This window comes from Pipistrellus kuhlii, unplaced genomic scaffold (assembly GCF_014108245.1).
Source record: "Pipistrellus kuhlii isolate mPipKuh1 unplaced genomic scaffold, mPipKuh1.p scaffold_m20_p_4, whole genome shotgun sequence".
Taxonomy (NCBI): Eukaryota; Metazoa; Chordata; class Mammalia; order Chiroptera; family Vespertilionidae; genus Pipistrellus; species Pipistrellus kuhlii.
Window position 1 is genome coordinate 56,941,710 of NW_023425540.1, and position 21,061 is coordinate 56,962,770.

Here is a 21,061-nt window from a genome sequence, read left to right on the forward strand (position 1 = left end):
ACTGGTGGCTTGGCTGTAGAGACAGTCTGGTGTGCTGCAAGAGTTTGCCTACCCATACACCAAACACCCGCCTCCCAGCACTTCTTTTCTGTGTTGGCTCTTCAGCACCCTCTACTGACACCGCTTCCGCCCTTGCTGGCAGAGGGAAACTTACTTTAAAAGGCCCAGATGCACTTTCACAGCACAGTCAAGAAAGGGTGAATTGGGAGTTGAAGGCAATAAATCAATAGCTGGCCTAGGCGTCACTTCTCTGGGTCCCCTCATCGGTTCTGAGGCCAGAGACCCACACCCGCCGGGAGGGGGCGTGCTTTGGGGCATGCTGCTTTCCCTCAGGTCTCACCAGGAGGTCACCAAAAGCGAAGGGAAGAAAAGATGAGTCTGAACAAAATCGAAACTCATTTCTCTCCCTTTTCCTACAGTTCCCGTCCCAGGCACGCCAAGGCCCGGTCTTCAAGGACGGGAAACCTGAACAGCGAAGGGGGGCTGGGGAGGAATGTCAGCCCCTTTAGAACGTGGGCGGCGGGGGCCTGGAGGCCTCCGAGGGCTCGAACTCCCCACAGCTGCCTCCCCTGGAAGATAGCTGCCCGAGGTCCCCCTACCAGCCGGGGCGCCGGGGCGGTTGGCGCGGGGCGGGCCCGGCGGGAGGCGCGCTGTGATTGGACGCCTGTGGCCCCGCCCCCTTATCCCGGCGCGTCGCTGAGGGGCGGGGCCGGCCGTCGCTCAGGCTCTCGGGCAGCGGGCGCCTATTGACCCAGCGGCAGCCGCGCCGCCGCCGCCGTCTCGTCCTGCTCCGTGGCGGGCTGTTAGGAACGCCGGGTGGCGCTGGGAAAACCCGCGCTTCCTTTTCGCAGCTGCTGCTGCCGCCGCCGCCGCCGCCATCTCCACGTTTGCGGAGCGGGAAGCAAGGAGGGGACTTGCGGCTGCAGCTGGAGCGGGATCGTGCTTCTCTCCGGGGATAGTCCTCTCCTTGCTCTCCTTTTCCTCCTCCGCCTCCGCCGCCGCCGCCGCCCGCCCCCGACGCCCTCTCCTCGCAGCCCTTCGTTGGGGAGCGGAGAGGAAGGGGCGGCGGGGGGCGGGATAGGCAGGCGGGTGGGCGCCCGTTGGGGATCGGGGGGCAACTCCTGCCCGATTCTTGCGTCCTCTCACCCCGTGGCTTCCCCGACCCGACCCGACCCGACCTCAGCTGCGGCGGCGGCGGCGGCGGCGGCTGCAGCAGGAAGGGGCTCCGTGTAGGGCGGCGGGGGCGGTGCCGCGGAGGCGGGACCGGTTGTCCCGGTGCCTAAGTTGTGGGGCCGGGCTCTCCTCCCGGCCCGAAGCTTTACCCCCTCGGCTCAGGGGATCCAGCTCCGCGCCATCGGCCCCCGGGACAGCCGAACCCACACCTTCGGGGCGAGGAGGACACGCCTGCCCTTTGCAGAGAAAACTTTTTTCCTGCGGACTCGGCGGGCGGGCGGGCGGGCGAGGCAGGAAGTCCGAGCGGCGACCTCTCTCTCTCTCTCTCCAGCGCCTGCTCCGCTCGGCCTGCCAGGCGCCCCGGGCCACGGAGCTCGCGACTTAAGTTTTCCGGGGCCGGAGGCGGGTCCCGCGTGGGGGAGCAACGCCCTAGGGAGGGCGGCGGGGCCAGGGCAAAGGCCGAGGGCGCGTGGCGGCGCCGGAGAGAAAGAAGGTGCGGAGCGCGGTGGGGACCCGCATCGGCGGCGATAGAGAGCGAGGGGAGCGCAGCTTGGCAAGTGGGGGACCTCCCTCCGGCGGCGGCCGCTTCCTAGAGCCCCCAGAGTCCGGCTCTTTGGGGGCGAAGACGGTGTCCCGGCCCCGAGCCCGTCGTCGGGGGAAAAGATGAAGTTGAGCCGCCAGTTCACCGTGTTCGGCAGCGCGATCTTCTGTGTGGTCATCTTCTCGCTCTACCTGATGCTGGACCGGGGTCACTTGGACTACCCCAAGGGCCAGCGCCGCGAGGGCTCCTTCCCGCAGGTAAGCCAGCTCCGTCCGGGGGTGCCCAGCTCCAGATGGCAGGCGGGAGAGGGGGGCGTCGTTCGTTACCCGCTGCTCCCGGCCCCTCTCCCTCTGCCTCTCTCCCGGAGGACCCCGAGCCCCCCATCCCCATCCCCCACGCCCCCGGGGGCTGGGCGAGCCCGGCCGGGAGGAAGACTCCGCCAGCCCGCCCTGGCCGCGTGGGGATGGCGGAGAGCCTGCTCTCCCCGCCGGCTGCGCCGAGTTCACAAAGTGGCGGGCGGCGCGCCCTGGCCAGGATCGCGCGCCGGGGAAGTGGCCGGGTCCCAGCCTGGCACCCTGGCCGGTGAGGCTGGCCGCGGGCACCTGCTGCCCGGGGGACGGGCGCGGCGCTGCGGGGCAGCCCCTCGGCCCACACCGGGTTAAAGCTGCACAGGCCCAGTCGCGGAAATGGATCAGACAGACCCCATCTGCGAGGCGGTTGTGTTTTTTTTTTGTTTTTTTTTTAACCCCACTCTGGAAATAAACAAAAGTTTATTTGGTGTTGCAAGTCCTCCTAGAGGTGAAATCTGCAGGGTGGATGTGAGTGTCGTCATGCTTCAGTTGTTACCCGGGTTGGTGTGGAGCTGACAGTGGGAGCCTTAGTGGGGAAGCGCGTGTCATACTGCAGCCGGAAGCTGTGGGGCGCTCAGCCCTGTGCCCGGTGGTCGGGTTGTCAAAACGAATGGGGCGGGGGGGGGGGGGGGGGGGACGGTGCTTCTTCAGTCTCTTATTTAAAAAGTTGCTAAGAATAAGCAAACGGAGGCAGACAGCTGTATTTGGAAAGGATGCCGCGCCGCCGCGTGTGTTTTCATTTCTGGTTAATTGCCAATGACTGGTACACTAAGGAAGTTTTCGTTGAACTGGGTATTGTGTGGTGTCCCCTGTAATGAATGAACCCGAGAAACTGATATGACAACTACTTAGGGATAGAGAGAAACTGATCTGACAACTACTTAGGGATAGAGAAACGTAGAAGAGCAAGTTGATGTGTTAGTGTGTGCGTGTGTGTGTGAGTGAAACAATTTAAAGGACCAAAGAATCTTGTCATTTGTTCTCTTGATATGTTAGAGCAAAAGGCTTGACATAATTTGAAATTAAACTACTGACTTTACCTGATTTATTATAGAAGTGAAAGGAGACCTCCATGTGGATGCTACCATCGGTTTAGAACACTCAAAATATTTTGCAGGTGGGAGGTAGTGAAAACCTTGTTATAAACAGATGTATCAAATACTGTTAAAGCTTCTGTTTCTTCTAAGTACAGTTGTCTGGTAGGGAAAAACACAGTGAGATATCATGGGGTATCTTTAAATCTTGAGTTTAGAGTTTGTTTAGTGCTTGTTAAGATTGGAAAAAAAGTTTTAAAAAGGATACACCCTGTGAAGCAAGAGCAAAAAAGAGGAATTTTAGGCCTTGTATAATATTCTGTTTAATAATTTTGGGGCTCATTTTACTGTAATTTCTTCCCACCCCTACTCCCAGTAACATTATTTTCAAAATTGTCTTCATTACAGGAAAAACCATAAAAACTGATATATTTAACTTAAAGTGTTATCTTGAATAAGGTATTTGGGGTTGATCACTTGGAAATGATTTATGCAAACATCTGGGGCTGCAGTTGACAACCTTGACATTTTACTGTTGCTGAAGAAGTGAATGACTCATTCAGTTACTGGGACATCTCAGGCAAAGTTAATCCAGCATACAGCCCGAATCCTTGTCAAGGGGCTGCATTTCTGCTCGGAGTGTAAAGCATTTCATGGAAAGTGTCTGGCTGCTAGAAGAGAAGGCCCTGTGTGTTTTCTGTTTTGTGTGCAAGAGGAGAGGATTTGGTAGGTGGAGCTTTTTGTATTTAAGGGTATGCTTCTCAGGTTTTCAGTACTGAATTTCTGTGTAGGAAGAAGGCACTCTTTGCTGATTTAGTTTCGGAGAGCCACTAAATCCCCAAGCAGGTGGACAGTATAAACCTGCTGTAAGCCTAACTCATGTGTCTGATATCAGTCTTCCATGATAAACTCTATTTCGACAATCATCACCCAGTAGGTAAGGAAACTGAGGCACAGGAAAACGAACTTCTCCAAAGTCACACAGCTAAAAGCTGAGATTTGAATAGGTGGCCTTTGGGGGATGGGATGTCTATGCAGTCAGCTGCTAGCTGTACTGCCTCTTAGTAATCCTTTATCTACTCTTAGGCCCCAGGCCTACTTGCGGAAAGACCTGATGGGGAAGCCAGAGGACATGTTTCTCCTTAGCTTATGACTGTTACTTTTTAAAATATAAGTTTTATTATGAAGCCCTAATGAATATGCTCCTTTTACTGAAACACTTAATGTTTAAGATGTATACCTCCCCCAGAATGTCTTTTAGCTCTCTTCAGAGCTAAACATTGAAACATCGAAATGAAAATAATTATGTAGCCGAAACCAGTTTGGCTCAGTGGTAGAGCGTTGTTCTGCAGACTGAAAGGTCCCAGGTTCGATTCTTGTTAAGGGCATGTACATTGGTTGCGGGCACATCCCCGGTAGGGGGTGTGCAAGAGGCAGCTGGTAGATGTTTCTCTCTCATTGATGTTTCTAGCTTTCTATCTCTCTCTCCCTTCCTCTCTGTAAAAAATCAATAAAATATATTTAAAAAAAAAAAGAAAGAAAAAGAAAATCATTATGTAGCCCAGTGTCCAGCATTTGACTTGATTATTTGTTTGTTTGTTTATTTATTTATTTATTTTTACTGCTGTCAGGTAAACCTTAATTTGATGAGAACACCAAACAGTAAAACTTAGGTTGCAGTGTATCATAGCACTTTGTTGTGGTTGGCTACAGAATTCCTTAGTTATATTAGAGCCAAGGTAGGCAGTCACTGTATGTCATTGATGCAGGTGGAATGATTTATCTAGGAAGGGATTGAACTTCTCTGATTTGTCCATTTTAGTTTCTGCCAGTTAATATGGAACCTTCAGGAAGATATATAGTCCATTTTACATTTTACAAGATATGTTTTAAAAACTTCCTAGATTAAGAGCAATCTATTTTGCTGTTATTCTGGCTTTCACTCCTTCCTTCCTCCCATAACTGTGTTTCCCACCACTTGGCCAGACTCTGGGGCAAAAGTGGGCCCAACTCAGGGTACTTTAGTTTCTCCCAACCTAGAGCAGCTGCCTGCCTCTAAGATAGTCTTTGGAAGGCTTTGTGCTCCTGGGAGGAATTTCTTTGAGGCCTGGAGGCAACAGGTGGACTGTCTTTTTAGCATTTGTATATTTCAGGGTTAATAAATCTCAGCTAGAAAAATTAATAAAAATTCAGCTCTGAATGAAAGGCTGGCAAGGGCCTAATGCCCTAAAGATAATGTTTTGAGGTATTGTAAGAATTGCAGCAACTAGAAAGGAAAAACATTGTCAAGGTCTTTCTGAAATGCTTTCTATCACTTCTTACAAGCATATTTCTCAAGTTACTTAGGATCAACTGTATAATATGATGTCTGTTGTTTGGATCTGGAGAATTAAATTAATGAGCCAGGTTTTGTATAATAAATGATCAATCTTTAAATAACGAATATATCATAGGACCATAGGGATTAATACTAACTTTTGGTACTGATGGGGAATATGAAAATGAAGCTTCAGACTTTATTATTGTACCCAGATAACATTTATAAAGTGAGAATGTCTTTATATAAGTATTCAATTGAAAGAAACTGGAAAGTGGGAACTATTATGCCTTTTGGTTTTTTAACTTTTATTGTAAAATACACATATAAAAATAAGCTTAAATGCTTTACTTCTCTAGTACTTTTTAAAGAGTCCAACATAGATGATGTTTAATAAAATTTTACCTCTATTCTCCAGTTGTTTTATCTTGTTTTAAGAAATTTGTGAATCTTTAATGATACATAGAAAAACATGATCTTCCCTGCTTCTTCACACTTCAGTGCACTCTATCTAAACTGCTTGTTGCTCGTATTTGGGCAGGCATATATATGGGAGTTTGTTTCATTTTGGGAGGTATAATGTTTGAGATCTGTGATTTTTGGGAAGGGGTGAAACTTTGACAGTGGTGGCAACTAGACTTTTTAGGAGGAATGCAGTAACTTGAAAGCCTCTGGTGAGGCTGGTGTCCTCTACCCCATCCTGTGTCTAACAATCCTGCAGGACTCCTGCCCAGCACAGCACGTTTCACTAACACTCAACGAACTTCCTCTACACCCCGGGGACAAAAACTCGTGACTGCATCTGGTCTGAAGGTTTCAGTTTATTCTTTCATGTATTGCATGTGTTGTTCCCAGATCAGCACTGTTTTCAGGGCCTAAACAAGCCCGTTTATTTGGGGATGTTGCAATCCTGTTTTTTAGGGGCTTATCTGTTATTCTTTAGCATTATGGGATTTCTGGGTTGTGGAAAAAAAACATTGACTAAAATTACCAATTTTATTTGTTGTTTTCACTTTGAGTCAGCTATTGCTTTTTGTGATGGCTGTTAAAGCTTTGGCCTTTTTTGACAGGTGGCATAAGTATTGAGATTTTCCTAGGAGTAGTTCAGTAGCTGCTCCTGATCCCCTGCTTAATTATTAGCTATTTTTATTCCAACAGTCTTTTTGCTTGTTGTTCCCTCCCTTCCATAGAGATCTTTAAGAAAATGGGAGGATATTCAGCAGCTGTACATGATCTCTGGTTGCTGGATTTTGACCCAGCCTGTCTTGGTGGTCAAGTTCATAGTAGTACCTGCTTTTCCAGTACATGTAGAACTAAGAAGGCGAGGAGGAACTCTAAAAGAGTGAATTTTGTTTTTGTTTTTTTTTTTTCCATAGTTGTCAAGAGGAAGCAAACTACTTTAGCTAAAAGGGGTTTCTCTTTCAGTAACAGATTGCAAGCCATGTTGCTAATTTTAAGGTTGAAATCATGCTTAGGATCATAAGTGTGAGGATTAATTGTATTGAAATGGAGTTCAAACCTAGTGTTTGAGTATTGCTAAATTTGCCTTATGATAGGAGGAAGTAAATCCTTTGCTTTAAATGAATTCAGTTTCTTGAGGTCATAACATAGTTTTTCCTGTGAGATGCTTTAATGTTATTAGTACTTTTATGCCAAAAAGCATATAGTAGCTATCCATTACATAGTTTTTTTATTTTGTTACCCCTCACCTGAGGATATTATTTCTTTTTTCAATTGTTTTGAGAAAGGGGTGGGAGGGAGAGAGAGAAGGAGAGAGAGAAAGAGAGAGAGAGAGAGAGAGAGAGAGAGAGAGAGAGTGTGTGTGTGTGTGTGTGTGTGTGGGTGTTGGAGAGAGGTAGAGAGAAATACCCATGTGAGAGACAGATTGGTTGCTTCCTGCCCCTGCCCCTGCCCCAACTGGTGTAGGGAGCAAACCTGCAACCCAGGTAAGAGCCCTTGACCTGGGCTTACATTCAACCACTGAACCACACCAACCCAGTAAATATTTTACGTTACATTTTTAACTTTCACATGCTGTTTTCTAAAGAAAATTTGAAGCACTTCAGCTTAAAATTATACAAATTCTATCTTTGGCTGCCTTACATCATCATTGCTATTGTAACATTTTGGTGTGGGGGGGCTATCCTATGTGTTGTAGCAGCACCCCTGGTCTCTACTCAACATATGCCAAAAACACCTTTTTCTCCCTTTTCCCTCAGGTGTAGCAACCAAAAATGTCCCCAGACATTGTTGAATGTCCTATGGAGAAAAAATCAACCCTGTTGAAAATGAGTTTGGCTACAGTCTAGCCAAAAGCCTATTCTTTATACACTGCTCTTTGTTAGCATTTTATGTTTTCGGAAGGAGTGATCAAAAGGCTTAATTTTAATACTCAAAAAGATATCTAGCATTTTTGGATGATTGAATGTATCCTTTGTCTGGATGCATAAAATTCACTTACATTTTTGGGATTTTAAATTGTAATATGTCACAGAAAATATAAGGGTAGATTATATTCATATGCAAGTTAAGGAAAAAATGGAAGATTATTATAATGAAATTTAATTTTTTAAAAATTGGATATATTTATTCTGAGAAAAGCATTATGGAGACAAGGTGATGGTAGTTAGGTCATCTTTTACTTTCTGCAAGCTGAATTAGTGGTTGGCAGTAGTCCAGGTTGTATTTCCTCTACCTTTTAGCACAGGAAGATAAGATATATTGATTAATAACAAGGTAGTATGAAAATCATATGTAAAAATAATTGGAGATATCTGAAATTTTCTTAGCAAAGCTATTTCCTTTCTTCAATGAATCATTGTTTTATTTATGTTAATTCTAATGATTCTGGTTATTGCATTTTGTATCCTTTCTTGAGATGAGAAAAAACAGGGAAAGTGGAAAATAAAGTGTATGGAGACTCTATTCATTTTATTTTGTTCTAAATAGCCTTCTTTAAAGAAAGGGGGATGGAGATAGGGTTAGGAAAAGAACAAAGTTCTTGGTAAATATCTTCCTTCCTTCCCTTTTGTCTTAAGGCCTCTCTCTGGTCTTAAACCCTGACTAAGCCAGCTGCCAAATCTAGACTGTCACCTGCTTTTGTAGGGCCACAAAACCATTTAAAAACATAAAAATGCTTTTTATGTTTTTAAATGGTTAAATATTTCATGTCATATCCTCAACTCATTTTTTTATGAATTGTGCTAAAAGGTCAGATGGCCCACAAAGGCAAAAATATTTTTAAAATGGCTCTTTACAGAAAATAATTCTCTAATTATTGATTTACTTGTATTTCTCTATTATTAATATAGGAGGCTTGTAGTATAGTTTGACCTTGAGATAGAGATAGGTTAATTAAAAATAAATAAAATTCTCATAAACTGGTTGTTATATAAGCATTTGTCAAATTTAGTTTTTTTGGGTTTTTTTGAAAGTATGGTTTAAAACTGTTATCATCTACATGTTCATACGTTTTTAGATATACTCACGAGAACTTTCATGCTGGAATACAGATGTGTTTGACATGTTTGTTTTCTTCCTGTCACCTGAAGGTTTCTCACTGCAGGACTGCTCTTGGATACAGAGTTTTAGGGCATGAATAATACAAGCTTAATAGAGTCTCAAGATTGAAAACCATAACTTTATAATATTTGAATTTATAATAATTTACAGATAGGCTGAATTGTGAACCTAATCTGATTACTGGGATGATTAGTAAGCTATAGAATGAGAGCCAGGGTCTAGTTATCTTCCTCATAAACCAAAGATCTGGACCAGAATTTAGCAGTCTTCTCTGGAACCCCGAGGGCTGCTCAGCTTGGAGGCAGAGAACTACAAGGATGTCTGAAAGGGCACTGGACTACTATCCTACTTACCGAAGAGTAATTAATTTCTGCTCATTTTAATCCTTCTTCATGCTTCTTAAAGATAATGTGTGACTTCCTTCATTCCTTGAGGCAGAGGCCAGCATCCCTTTCTGTCCACAGAGATTTTGCTGTCGTCATTAATTTGCTGTAGAGTTGGTATGAACAGAGTAGTTGTGCTACAACTTTTAAGTATATTTTTCCCATTTTTAAATGTATGCATTTGTGCATTTTTCACATGTAAATGAGTTTCTCCACTGGCTTCCTTTTCAAGTAGGTACCTTAAGAAGTCCAGAGAAATTAAATGCTTTTTCCAAGGCAGAGCAGGCCCCAGAATATGTTTCATTTCCACCAGTGAGCTCATTGTTCTGAATCTGGAGTCTGAAGATTCAGGGAATTTGCTGATTTTTTTTTCTTTTTTCTTTTAAACACCTTTCCTCTAGCATAGCTAGTGTTCAGTTTTGTGGTGGGAAGCTCTTTTCCTTCAGAGGGAGGCTGTACTTTGGGGCTAAAGATGTCCTTTGAGCAGTTCCCCTAAGTTGTTTCATATCAAAGATCTGGAGAAATGTGGAATTTTGGGGTTATGCCTTGTGGTAAAGTTTTTTTTTTTTGTGTGTGTGTGTGTGTGTGTTTTTTATCCAGTAGAGCATTAGAGAATGGAAGGCTGAGAGTATGAATCATTCTCAGAATTATTTTCTACACAAAAAATCCTGAATTTGCATTTTTAGAACCCAGTGAGGTAGTTATTCTTTTTAATACTTACTAGAACCCCAGAAAAGTGGTAATATATTGTATATTAAAAAAAAAATCAAACATAGAATTTTAGAGTAGGGAGGGTGCTTCCAGGTCTGGTAATTTAGTCTTTGGCTTTTCAGGTAAGGACACTGAGACATGTATTATAAAATGGACTTTAGAATTTTGCACCAGATTTCAGAACCAGTCATAGCATACCAAAGATATTGTAATATAGCGGCTCTTTTCTTGTACTGTAACCAGTATATATTTGAAAACTTCCCATGAATTCAGCACTATGGAGATTACGATAGACATACTAGTTACATACTAGTTACTTGCTTTGAAAAGGCTCCTTGGTTATTTGAGGAGATCTAACTGCCATTTGTGAAATAATAAGAGACAAGTGTCATTTACTGGTTCACTAAGAGTTAAAGAAGTTAAAACAGTGCCTATAGGCATACAGTAAATGCTCAGTAAATGTCAATTATTACCAATGAACACATATTTATGAACGGAGGTTTACCTATTCTGTATCAGGTACTGTTGTAGGTTCTGGTTTTACAGGAGCAAAAAATAAGACTGATCTTCAAATTCATATCCTTATTTTTGTTTTTGTTAATCCTCACCCAAGGATATTTTTCAGTTGGTTTTTAGAGAGAGAGTGGAAGGAAGTGAAGGAGGGGAAGAAAGAATAGAAGTGAGAGAGACATGTTAATTGATTGCCTCCTTGCACTATCCCTGATCCCAGATTAGTGATTGAACCTTATAACTCAAGTATGTGCCCTTGACTGGGAATTGAGCCCACTGCCCTTTGGTGCATAGGGGATGCTCCAAACACTGAGAAACACTAGCCAGGGATTAATTAATACTCTTGATATAAGGGCAAAGGTTTTAAAGGGAATTTAGAAACAAAGTTATGGTTATGGCCCAGGCCAAGCTGACCAAAGCACATGGGAAAGAAGCTAGGCTTTTCTGATTGGGTAAGACTTTGAAGGGACAAAGACATTCTGAATGTAAATACAATGTTTTCAAAGGCTTGGAGTCATGAAGGAATCCTGATTCACAAGAAGTGAGGAGATTGACTTGGAATCTTTGTTGCCTGTTAAAGAGTATTTGGGAAAACAGGGGAGGTAGTTTGTGATCTGATTGTGAATTATCCTGAGAACCAGTCTGAAGAGTTATGAGTTAGATAGAAGTGAACCATTTGAAGTTACTAAGTATACCAGAAAGCTGCTTGAGAAAAGCAGGGCTAGAAAATTAATTTCATAGAAAATTTTAGACCTGGAAGAGAGCTAAGAGAATATTCAATCTAGATTATTCTGGTAGCAGTGTGTAGGAAGACTCAGAAGCAGAAAGGAGCTGAGAATCCTTTTGAATTTGTATAGACATAAGACAGAAAATCCCTATACTAGTACTGAATTGGCTAGACAGTCAAGAGGAAGAGGAAGAGGAAATAGGTGGCGACATTCTGTAAAAAGAAGCAGAAAGGCTTTCTATCATAATAGGTTTGATAAAGGGTTGGTTTGAGTTAAAAATTTCTTCCACCTTTTTCCTTTGGGGTATTAGGAGATTGCCTATATTGTTTTTAGAAAAGGATAGTTTGAAAGATAAGCTGGTTTAGAAGCCAAGTTCAGGTTTTTGTTTTTGTTTTGTTTTTATTGTGTACCCAACATGTGTTTATTGGAATTGTTTCCTACTCATTGATTTGAGGTGCTTTTAATAGTGCTGCTTCCTTCTGAAGGAGCATCCTTCTGTAAGCCTTGCTTTTCCCCCTGTTGTTGACTGACAGAGTACAGCGGAGCAACCAACACACAAAACTACCTTTTGTGCATGGCTAAAGATGGTGGTGATTTATAGCATCCTGGCCATTTTACATGCATGAAGTAGGAATTGGGGCTCTGCACCAGGCGCTGCTTCTTGTGTTTCATCTTCTTCTTTTCTGGAGAAGGATGGAGGAATCCTTAGCGAGAGGCATATTATTGTGAGGAGGTCATCACTACCAGAAAGGCTTCAGTTTCATTTCTGATGATGTGGATTTTAGTAGAAATAGCCAAGTGGGTTGGAATGCCAGAGTGAGAGATCAGGGAAGAGATGCTGATCTGGTAGTCATCAGTATATGAGAGTGAATGAGCTCACTCGGGACTTGTGAGAAGAGAGCAGAGAGCCAAGTACATTTCTTATAGCATTTGCACAAATGAGAGAGAGAGAGAGAGAGAGAGAGAGAGAGAGAGAGAGAGAGAGAGAGAGAGAGAAAGAGAAAGGAGGAGGATAGGGGAGGGGAGGGGAGGGGAGGGAAATAGTTATTTAATTAAATATTAAAAGGCAGTACTCCAAGAAAGGACCTCAAAGTTCAAGGTTATTCTGAAGACAGATTTCTGAGAATACCAGAAATTCAATTGCTTCTTGTTTATAGTAAAGAGCCCCTACTCTTTGATTGGTTGCTGACCCCTCACAAACTGAAGAAGTAAGAACTGTATTTGTGTCCAGGCTACCTCTTGAAAATTGTAGGGCCAATTGAGGACAACACTGGAGATTCAAGATATTTCTTGTGACTTTTATGGAGAAGATCTAACCAATAATTTCTTAAAAGAAGAAGAATAAAAAGATTTAACTACCCAAGAAATTTATATCCTTAACTCTTCTTTGAATCTGATGGTATGACATTTAGATGTTTGCTATTATTATAATTTTATACATTATATTGTACCTTACTATTGCATTCTTGCTTCTGGGATATTTACGAGGTTCCCACCTCACCCTTGGAGAACAATTGCTTCAGATGAATTTTTATAAAGAAAAGTCAGTAGGGAACGACTTGTAAAACTATAGAATCCTTGGTGCTTGTAAAGAGTTAGTTAGGAATTTCAGAATTTAGAAAGGGGTAGAGGAGCTTACTGAGGAAATGATTGCTAAAATAAGCTAATTATTTACTGAATACAACTCTATTTTCAGAGACTCCCCCAAACTATTTCTGTATGAAAAACCATCTTAGACATGTCAGTTGCATTTATTTAACAGCAGATCCTAAAATACAATATGTGCCATTCATCCATGGGAGTTCAGAGAGTATAAATGGACAGTGCATAATAACACCTCTATAAAAAGACAGGCATATGTCAAAAAATATAAGAAAGATTACCAACATAGACCAACAATCATTGGCCAGATGACATATGACAGTATGACTGTGGTTCCCTGGGAATTGTTGTGGTATAAAAGTACATCTCAAACTTCATGAGTAGTCTTGGGTAAAGTATACTGTTGACATATCTCAGAAGAGAAATACAGTAAAAATACATTTGAGGAAAAATCAGTGGTTTTAAAACTTTTTTTGGCAAAAAGTATAAAGAAAATAATGTTCCATAGAACTGTATAAGTATTGAATTAAAGAAAAATATTTATTAGACAACACTTAATTTGCTTAGAATAATGTTGGATTGTATGAAAATATTTTATAATTCAAACATTTTGCCCTATTTACAGGTTCTTCTAATAATAGTTATTAAAAAGATAACCTGTTTGGCAGAATCTCATTTATATAGCAGCTTAGTGCCTAAAATGTTGCCTCAACAGATGGTCATTTCTGAGATGTTGCATTGGGCTAATTAACCATTAGTGCAGGTGAGTTCATAGGGTTTTAATATAAATATACATCTGGAAGCCCACAGAGTGGAGATGGAGCTGTGTCCTGGAGCAGAAGAAAGTGCCAGCAACTGGAATCATGACTATGGTTTTGGAGGTGGTTAGAGGGTGGGGATGACAAAGGTAGGGAAAACCTGAGTGGCCTATTGATATTTTAGGTGTGAGTTGAGCATCTTCTATAGTGATTCTGGCAGCTGCAGAGTGGTTTGCTCAGGTGCATCCACGAGTCCTTTGAGTACCCCACCGAGGCAAGGTGGTGAGCTGCTAGTCCCAGCTCTTCCCTTCACAACCCCAGTGCAGGGACTCTTGCCATATACCTGTATTCTGCATCTAGCAGCCTCTATTACTATCATATTGAGGCATGTGTGGGGTTATGAATATGATTTACAAGGGCTAAGAATGCATTGCGTTTATGTTTTAGCAAGGTATTATGTAAGTAAGTATTCTTTATGTTCACATAGTGAGGGCATTTATTTCTTTGAATGAACAAGTGGCAATGTAAAGATAATAATGTGGAAGAGATTCAGGCATGATAAGCCCTAGATCTGAAAAATATCATTAAAAAGTCATTTGCAACTGTGATTTGTGCCTTGTTGATGTAGAAGTAGAGTTAGATACCTACTAGCCACAGCCCCAGTTTGTACTCTTTTTGGCATTAACACTACACATCTTAAGGGGTTAGAGTGGTAACTTGAGGGTTTACTTGTCATTCTATCATATCAAACTAAAATACTTTCTTGTTAAGTGCTTGAAATCTAACTGAAAAGCAGGATTTTCTTGTATATAGTTGAATAGCTTCTGACTGACTTAGAAATACTGCACTAATGGTAAAAACCCCTATTGGAAAGCATCTGCTCTTTTACCAAATCACAGTCCCTATATTTAGCTTTAATGCAGTGGTTCTTAACTGCAGATGTGTGAGAATCGCCTGGTGAGCCTTTTACAATTATAAAAAGCAGCTCTGTGCACTCTCTCTTAGGTAATGCCATTCATCCCCACTGCTTTAAATTCATGTTTATATTGGCCACTCAAGTTTATCTATTTTCCTGATTTTCAGACTTGCATATCTATCTCATAACACCTCTGAACTATCTAGTAGCTCCAGAACAGAACCTTTGCCTCTCACTCTGCTCCTTCCCCAGCATTTATTTTCCTGAAATGCTACCTATCATCTTCCCAATTGCCTTAGCAAGAAAAAGGCCATTTTTCTTGCCCTCTCCTTTGCTAGTTCATCAATGCCAAATGCTTTCACATTTCTCCACCTCTACCATCCTGGCCCAAGGCACGAAGGTGTTTACCTAGATAACTTCAGTAGCCTTTTACTCCACTTGTCCTTCCATTGCTCCAGAACAGCTAAATACACTTTTTATTTATTAGCTCCCAAACTGTTCAAAATGAGTTGTTGCTGTTTATTTCTCTGAAAAATATTTTTAACCATAAAGTTTTCTCCTGCCTCCTTTATTCTATTGCCTTGTTGGAACAAAATATGTTCTTGGAGAAACAGCATAAAAAGTGGCATGGTCTCATCCTCCATTGCTCCAACGCCTAGGGTCCTAGCTCCTCAGACTCAAAGCTCTCCACTTTGCATGGGGATTGGGCAGCTTCCTCTGACAGGGACTCTAAGTGTAAGAATACTTCCTAAACTTTATATTGGTTCAACTCTTTGCCAGGTGTATTAATTTTCTATTGCTGTAATAAGTCACAACAAACAACGGCTTAAATGTCCTGAACTAGACTTCAGGAAGCTTTTCATTTGTGGGTGAGGGATGCTGGAGCATGCTGTGACCCTATGTTTTGCCTGCAGGGCACCCAGTGCAGGGATGCATTACGGTACCAATTTCGGGGGTGGTTTTTTTTTTTTTTGTGTGTGTGTGTGTGTGTGTGTGTTTGTTTTTTTTTTTTTCAGTCCGCAGGCCGCAGCATTGACAACTGTGTAGTATTATACTTGGCAAGTGTTGCAGAGTATATGCAGTGATTGCAAGGGTCCTCAGTGGCACCTCCAAGTCCAGGGGCTAGGGATGAAGGCCAGGCAGCTCTGGTGGCTAGAACAGGTAGTGTGCACACATTCAGCTCGGGGGTTATCCTTATTGATTGTGTTGCAAGGTATTTTCAATATATTGATAAATGAACACTGGAATGTAAGAAAAGTATTAAATCTTATTAGGACATGGTTAAAGGATGTGGATATGAGAAATCAGTTAAGAGACTGCTTTACTAGGCCTGAAGAGAATGTCTGTGGCTTGGACCAGTGTGGTGGCATTTGAGAGGGAGGGAGGTTAACTGATTCAGTAAATATCCTATATAATAAAGAGGCGATATGCAAATTGGTCCTCATGCCCTCAAACAAGATGGCTGCCCCCATGTGGTCAAAGATGGCTGGCAGGGGAGCACAGTTGGGTCAGGCCAAGCCTGCATGGGGAGGGAGGGGGACATTTAGGGGCTACCAGGCTGGCAGGGGAAGGTAGTTGGGGGTTACCAGGCCAGCAGGGGAGGGTGCTGTCCCAGATTGGAGAGGGTGCAGGCTGGCCTGAGGGTCACTCCCCCTCCCCCCTCAGTGCATGAATTTCATGCACCGGGCCTCTAATTTTGGAGATAAGATGAAAAGAGCATGTAGGATGTGTGAGCAGGGTTGAATGTGTGAGCAGGATTAGGGAGGGAAAATCATTTATGCCAACAAGATTTTGGGAGTGCGTTAACCGACCAGGTGGAAATTCTTACCGAAGACTTAAAGACTATAGAAGACTTTTTTTTGGTGTGTGTGTGAAGATTTCTTTTGGACTTAAGTGTCAAACCCAAGTTGAGAAGTCAGTCATTTGTTAATCAGCTTAACAATAACCCACAACCTTCAGACCAACTAGAGAAGTCAGTCATTTGGACAGATGGGTCGGTTTTTCCTTCCTTCCTTCCTTCCTTCCTTCCTTCCTTCCTTCCTTCCTTCCTTCCGTCCTTCCTCCCTCCCTCCCTCCCTCCCTCCCTCCCTCCCTCCCTCCCTCCCTCCCTCCTTCCCTCCTTCCTTCCTTTTTTTCAGAGAAGAGGTTTCAGATAAAGATATAAATGTGGGAAACATCAATACAAAAATATGGAATTTAAGTCATAGAATAGATGAGATAATTTAAGATAGCATAGAGCAGACAGAGAGCTCAAGGGCTAACCTTGAGAACTTCACAATTTAGATACTGCGGAGAGAGGGAGATTGATAAACAGTTGGCAGGAGGAAAACCAAGAGTATGTTGTGCTGGGAGCCAGTGAAGAAACGGTTTCTAGGAAGGAGGAGTGCCAAGTGCTTCTTGCGATTATGAATAAGGTGAAGACTGCTCATCAGGCTTGGCAACATGGAAGCCTTTGGATACTTTTTCATGAAACATCCATCTCATATAATGTTTATTTTTAATAATACTCTCCTTCATTGGTTATGGGACCAGGAAGGAGCCCTGTTCTTTCTCGGTGTGTGTTAGTTGAGTTAAAGGCAGTTTTGCTGAGTGCATGGCTCCAGAATTATCTTTTTCTGAAAGTACAGGAAGATTTGGAGAAAGTTGGTGCTCATATTCTTTTATACACTATTAAGTGTCTGATAAAACATGTGGCATCTTTCAAAACTCTAAGGTGGTAGTATTTACTTATTTTTAGCCTTTCCAGCACAACTTTTAATTTTCATTGCAATAAATTTCTTTTTCCCTTTACTATTTTCAAAAATTTATTTTGAATTATAGTTGACATATTATATTAGTTTCAGGCATACAGCATAGTAATTTAACATTTATAAACCTTACAAAGTGATCACCACAAGTCTAGTAAGCTTCTGTCACTGTACATACTTATGACAATATTATTGGGGTGATATTTTAGACTAAGCTAAGGCTTTATTTATGGAGATGTGTAGGTTTACTATAGGCAGAACAAGTCATTATGTTCTAATTCTGCTTGCAATCAGAAAGAAGACCTTGATTTACTGTTGTTACCTGCTGTGGTAGAAATTGCAAGCATCACTGAAGTAGACTTGCATCTTCAGCATTGGAAATATTCAGTTCATCAGGAGTGGTTTCAAAAAGCCACAGTCTGTGGTGGTATGATAAATGCGAGAAGAAAAGTTTTTCTCTTATTTCAGATAGCCTTTGATAGTATGTCTGTTTAGGAAAATAGGCACAGATTAGTCAGCTGTGTACCTGCCTCTCAAATATTTTTACCTTCTTTGGGTAAACTTTGGGTTATGTCAAGAGTCCTCTATGGCCTTTCTTCGGAGAAACGCTCAACCAACATCGTTGTGAGCTTATAAAAAAGGGCTTGTAGTATATATAACACTGCTCAACAGCTTTGCTGACCTGAAGTCTACATGGTTCAACTAGTTTTTCTTTGAACCCTGAACTAGTAATGTACTGATCATCAGGTTTCCTTTGCTTTGCCATTTCTAGTCATGAACTGATATATATTCTCTGTCTTGGTTTTCACTAGGGACTTGTCTTGCAGGATGAGTTCTGTGCTAAAATGTTGCACTTCCTGCTTCTGTATACGTACACTGATGAACAGGCTTCAGATTTCTACCTTGTGGAGACATGCCACCCCACTTAGAGATGACAGATATCTTAAAGGACTGCAGTTTTGATATGTGTGGGGCTATTCCTGTCTCTATTAAGTAGCGAGGTTTATGAGAGCATCTTTGAAGTCTGAGGAGGTACATGTCTGTCTTGTGCTCCTTGTTTCTCTTGGTCAGGGCTTTGAGTATTCATCTCCAATGTTATCTCTCCTACTCACCTCCCAAGGTAATTTGCTTCTAATTTTGGCTACTTTTTTTCCTTCCTTATTCTAAAATGTCTTCCCTTGTCCCTTCAGACGTCTGTCAGTTTTCAGTTTGCTGAAAGGCTTTCTTTTGGTAGACAGCAGTCTGTTGACTTCTCTCCCTTATTGAGCTAGCTAGTAACCTGGGAGTAAAAACCTTGTTTCTCTCAGCCTCCCCATTGCAAAAGCAACAACTGTTCATAACAAGACAAAAAAGGAAGCCTCACTGTTGTGTCTCAGTTGGTTGAGCATCATTCCATGCCCTGAGAGTTCGCCAGTTCTATTCCCTGCTAGGGCACATGCCTGGGTTATGGGCTCAATTGCCAGTAGGAGGTGTGCAGGAGGCAGGCAGTTGATGTTTCTCTCCTTCCCTTCCCTTGCTTTCTTTCTAATATCGACAACATTTTTTTTTTAAAGAATGGAAATGCTCATAACTAGTTTTTACCATCTCAATTATGGCCTTCCATATGTATTATTTTTCAAAAGGGGAATCATCATGTCATATATACTATTTTATTAATACATACTATTTTAAAACTGCTTTTCCCCCCCACTGTATATCCTGAAAGTACATTCTCATATATTTTTATTTAAAAAATATATTTCTAACTTTTCAGTCCCTAAAAACTGTCTTGTGATATTAGATATTGACTAGTCCTTCATTTTTGGACATTTAAGTGTTTTAGCTTCTTTTCTCTTTCCCCTTCCTCCTTTTTGTCTTTCTGTTACTTGTACTGTGATATAATTTTTGTTTTTGGGTATCTAGAGTTGTTTGCTCACTATCCATATAGTTATTTTATTAAACTCTAATGTGAACTTTTGGGGGTAAAGGGTAGGCTATTTCTAGTTACAGTGTCACCTTTTGTGTGTGTTTAGATAGGGACTCATCTTATGCATTCCTGCTTTCCCAGCATGTATCATTATACCTGGCCCAGTGGATGTTCACTAAAGAATTATAGTTGCTTTCCAGAAATATGAGGTAATTTGGCAAATTCATAACTATCTACTCTGTATTTGGGACCCGTGGTATAGGAGTGAGCAAGACAGAGATTGTCCTTGCTCTCATAAATTGAGGTGTTATTCTATATAGCAAGGTTTATGTTATAGAGAGAGCAAGCCTCTATAATTAATGTGAGGATAATTAAAAACCTAAAGTTATACAATGTAGTGTAACCAATTTAAATGACTTAATAATGTGAGGTTACTTGGGGGAAGGGGAATAGTTCATGTCAGTTAGTTGTTGTTCCCCTCCCCCCCCACCCCAAGCTTCTGGCTAAATTTACAATTGACTAAATGATTTTTCTGTAGATCATAGCTCTTATTTAGGATTGTCCACTAGTGTTACTTATTGAGATGGTTTAAAGGTCACTCTTTGACTTTTGGCAATAACTGGAATAATTTTTAGTTAAATTTAAAATTTTATACCTGAATATAGTAAGTTACTATACTTAGTGATTTTAGAGACCAAAATATATTTTAGGGCTGAGTGTGGGATAATAGGAAATATATCCCCAAATATTTTTTGTCCCTCTGTTGTTCTTTTTAAAATATGATTAGACAAAGATTGCAGCCATGAAGAACATTTTATGCTATAAATTGTATTTCAACCATCCAGCTTTTAATGCTTTCTATAATCCCACTTATAAAAGTGAAAAGTGAAGGGTGAGTGGCTGCCCTCTTGAACAGGCACATAACTTAAAAAAAAATATGGGTATCTCAGAGCTATGTTAGAGTTTCATATAGCTGCCTCTTTCTTTTTTATTATAGGGCCAGCTCTCAATGTTACAAGAAAAAATAGACCATTTGGAGCGTTTGCTAGCTGAGAATAATGAGATCATCTCAAATATTAGAGATTCGGTCATCAATTTGAGTGAGTCTGTGGAGGATGGGCCAAAAAGTTCACAAGGCAATTTCAGCCAACGTGCTGGCTCACCTTTTCTGCCATCGAAAAAGTCCCTCACAGTTGACCCTGAAGACTGTCTATTTGCTTCACAAAGCAGAAGTCATAATGCAGATGTGCAGGTAATGTATGCATTTGTTAATGATCAGTAGGTTTGTTTTTGCTTTTTTAGATTTGATCTGGTATCTGTTCTTACTTAGTAAGTTACTTAAATTCTCTGGATTCTAGTTTCTGTGATTTGATTAATTACATGATCATTAATATTCTTTTTTAGTGATAAAATTCAGTAATTCTGTGCTTCTAATTTTTTTATTTTATACTTTGTGAATGTGGCCATTTTGCATACCTCTTCAGTCTTGTTTTTTGTTGTTGTTGTTTTTTTTTTTTTTTTTTTTTTTTTTTTTTTAGCAGGTATAGACCTTTAAAGGTTTAAATTTGGCCAAAGAAATTTTCCTACCTTCCTTCGGAGAGTACAAGAAGAGCCTTCCTCTTACTATATCAATGTTATACATTATAGGTTTCGCATAGGGTAGGTTTAGATTGTTTTTTTTTTGTTGTTGAATATGCCTTTATGAGAAGGAAGATAAATATTCTAGAGTTGTTCTGTCCATTATGGCAGCCATATGTGGCTACTAAATTTGGAATGTGGCTAGTTTGAATTGAAATGTGCTTGAAATATAATTTACACACAAAATGTTGAAGATTTAGTATGAAAAAATAATCTATAAAGTAT

General features: G+C 41.5%; 1 protein-coding gene and 1 pseudogene across 7 annotated transcripts in view; one reads left to right on the plus strand and one right to left on the minus strand.

The window, feature by feature from the left end:
• Positions 1-1,271: 1,271 nt before the first annotated feature.
• MAN2A1 (mannosidase alpha class 2A member 1) overlaps positions 1,272-21,061 on the plus strand; it is a 142,770-nt gene continuing 122,980 nt past the window's right edge. For 4 of the 7 annotated variants that reach the window (XM_036411391.2, XM_036411394.2, XM_045571837.1 and 1 more), the window contains exons 1-2: positions 1,272-1,971; positions 20,196-20,450. In XM_036411391.2, coding sequence (XP_036267284.1) covers positions 1,837-1,971; positions 20,196-20,450 — 390 coding nt within the window. In that variant the 5' untranslated portion in view covers positions 1,272-1,836. Of the gene's footprint in view, positions 1,972-5,498; positions 5,505-9,046; positions 9,297-20,195; positions 20,451-21,061 lie in introns of those variants that run through there. The other 3 variants (XM_045571836.1, XM_036411393.2, XM_045571838.1) reach the window with 3 other exon arrangements.
• On the minus strand, positions 11,649-11,988 carry LOC118703964 (annotated as a pseudogene).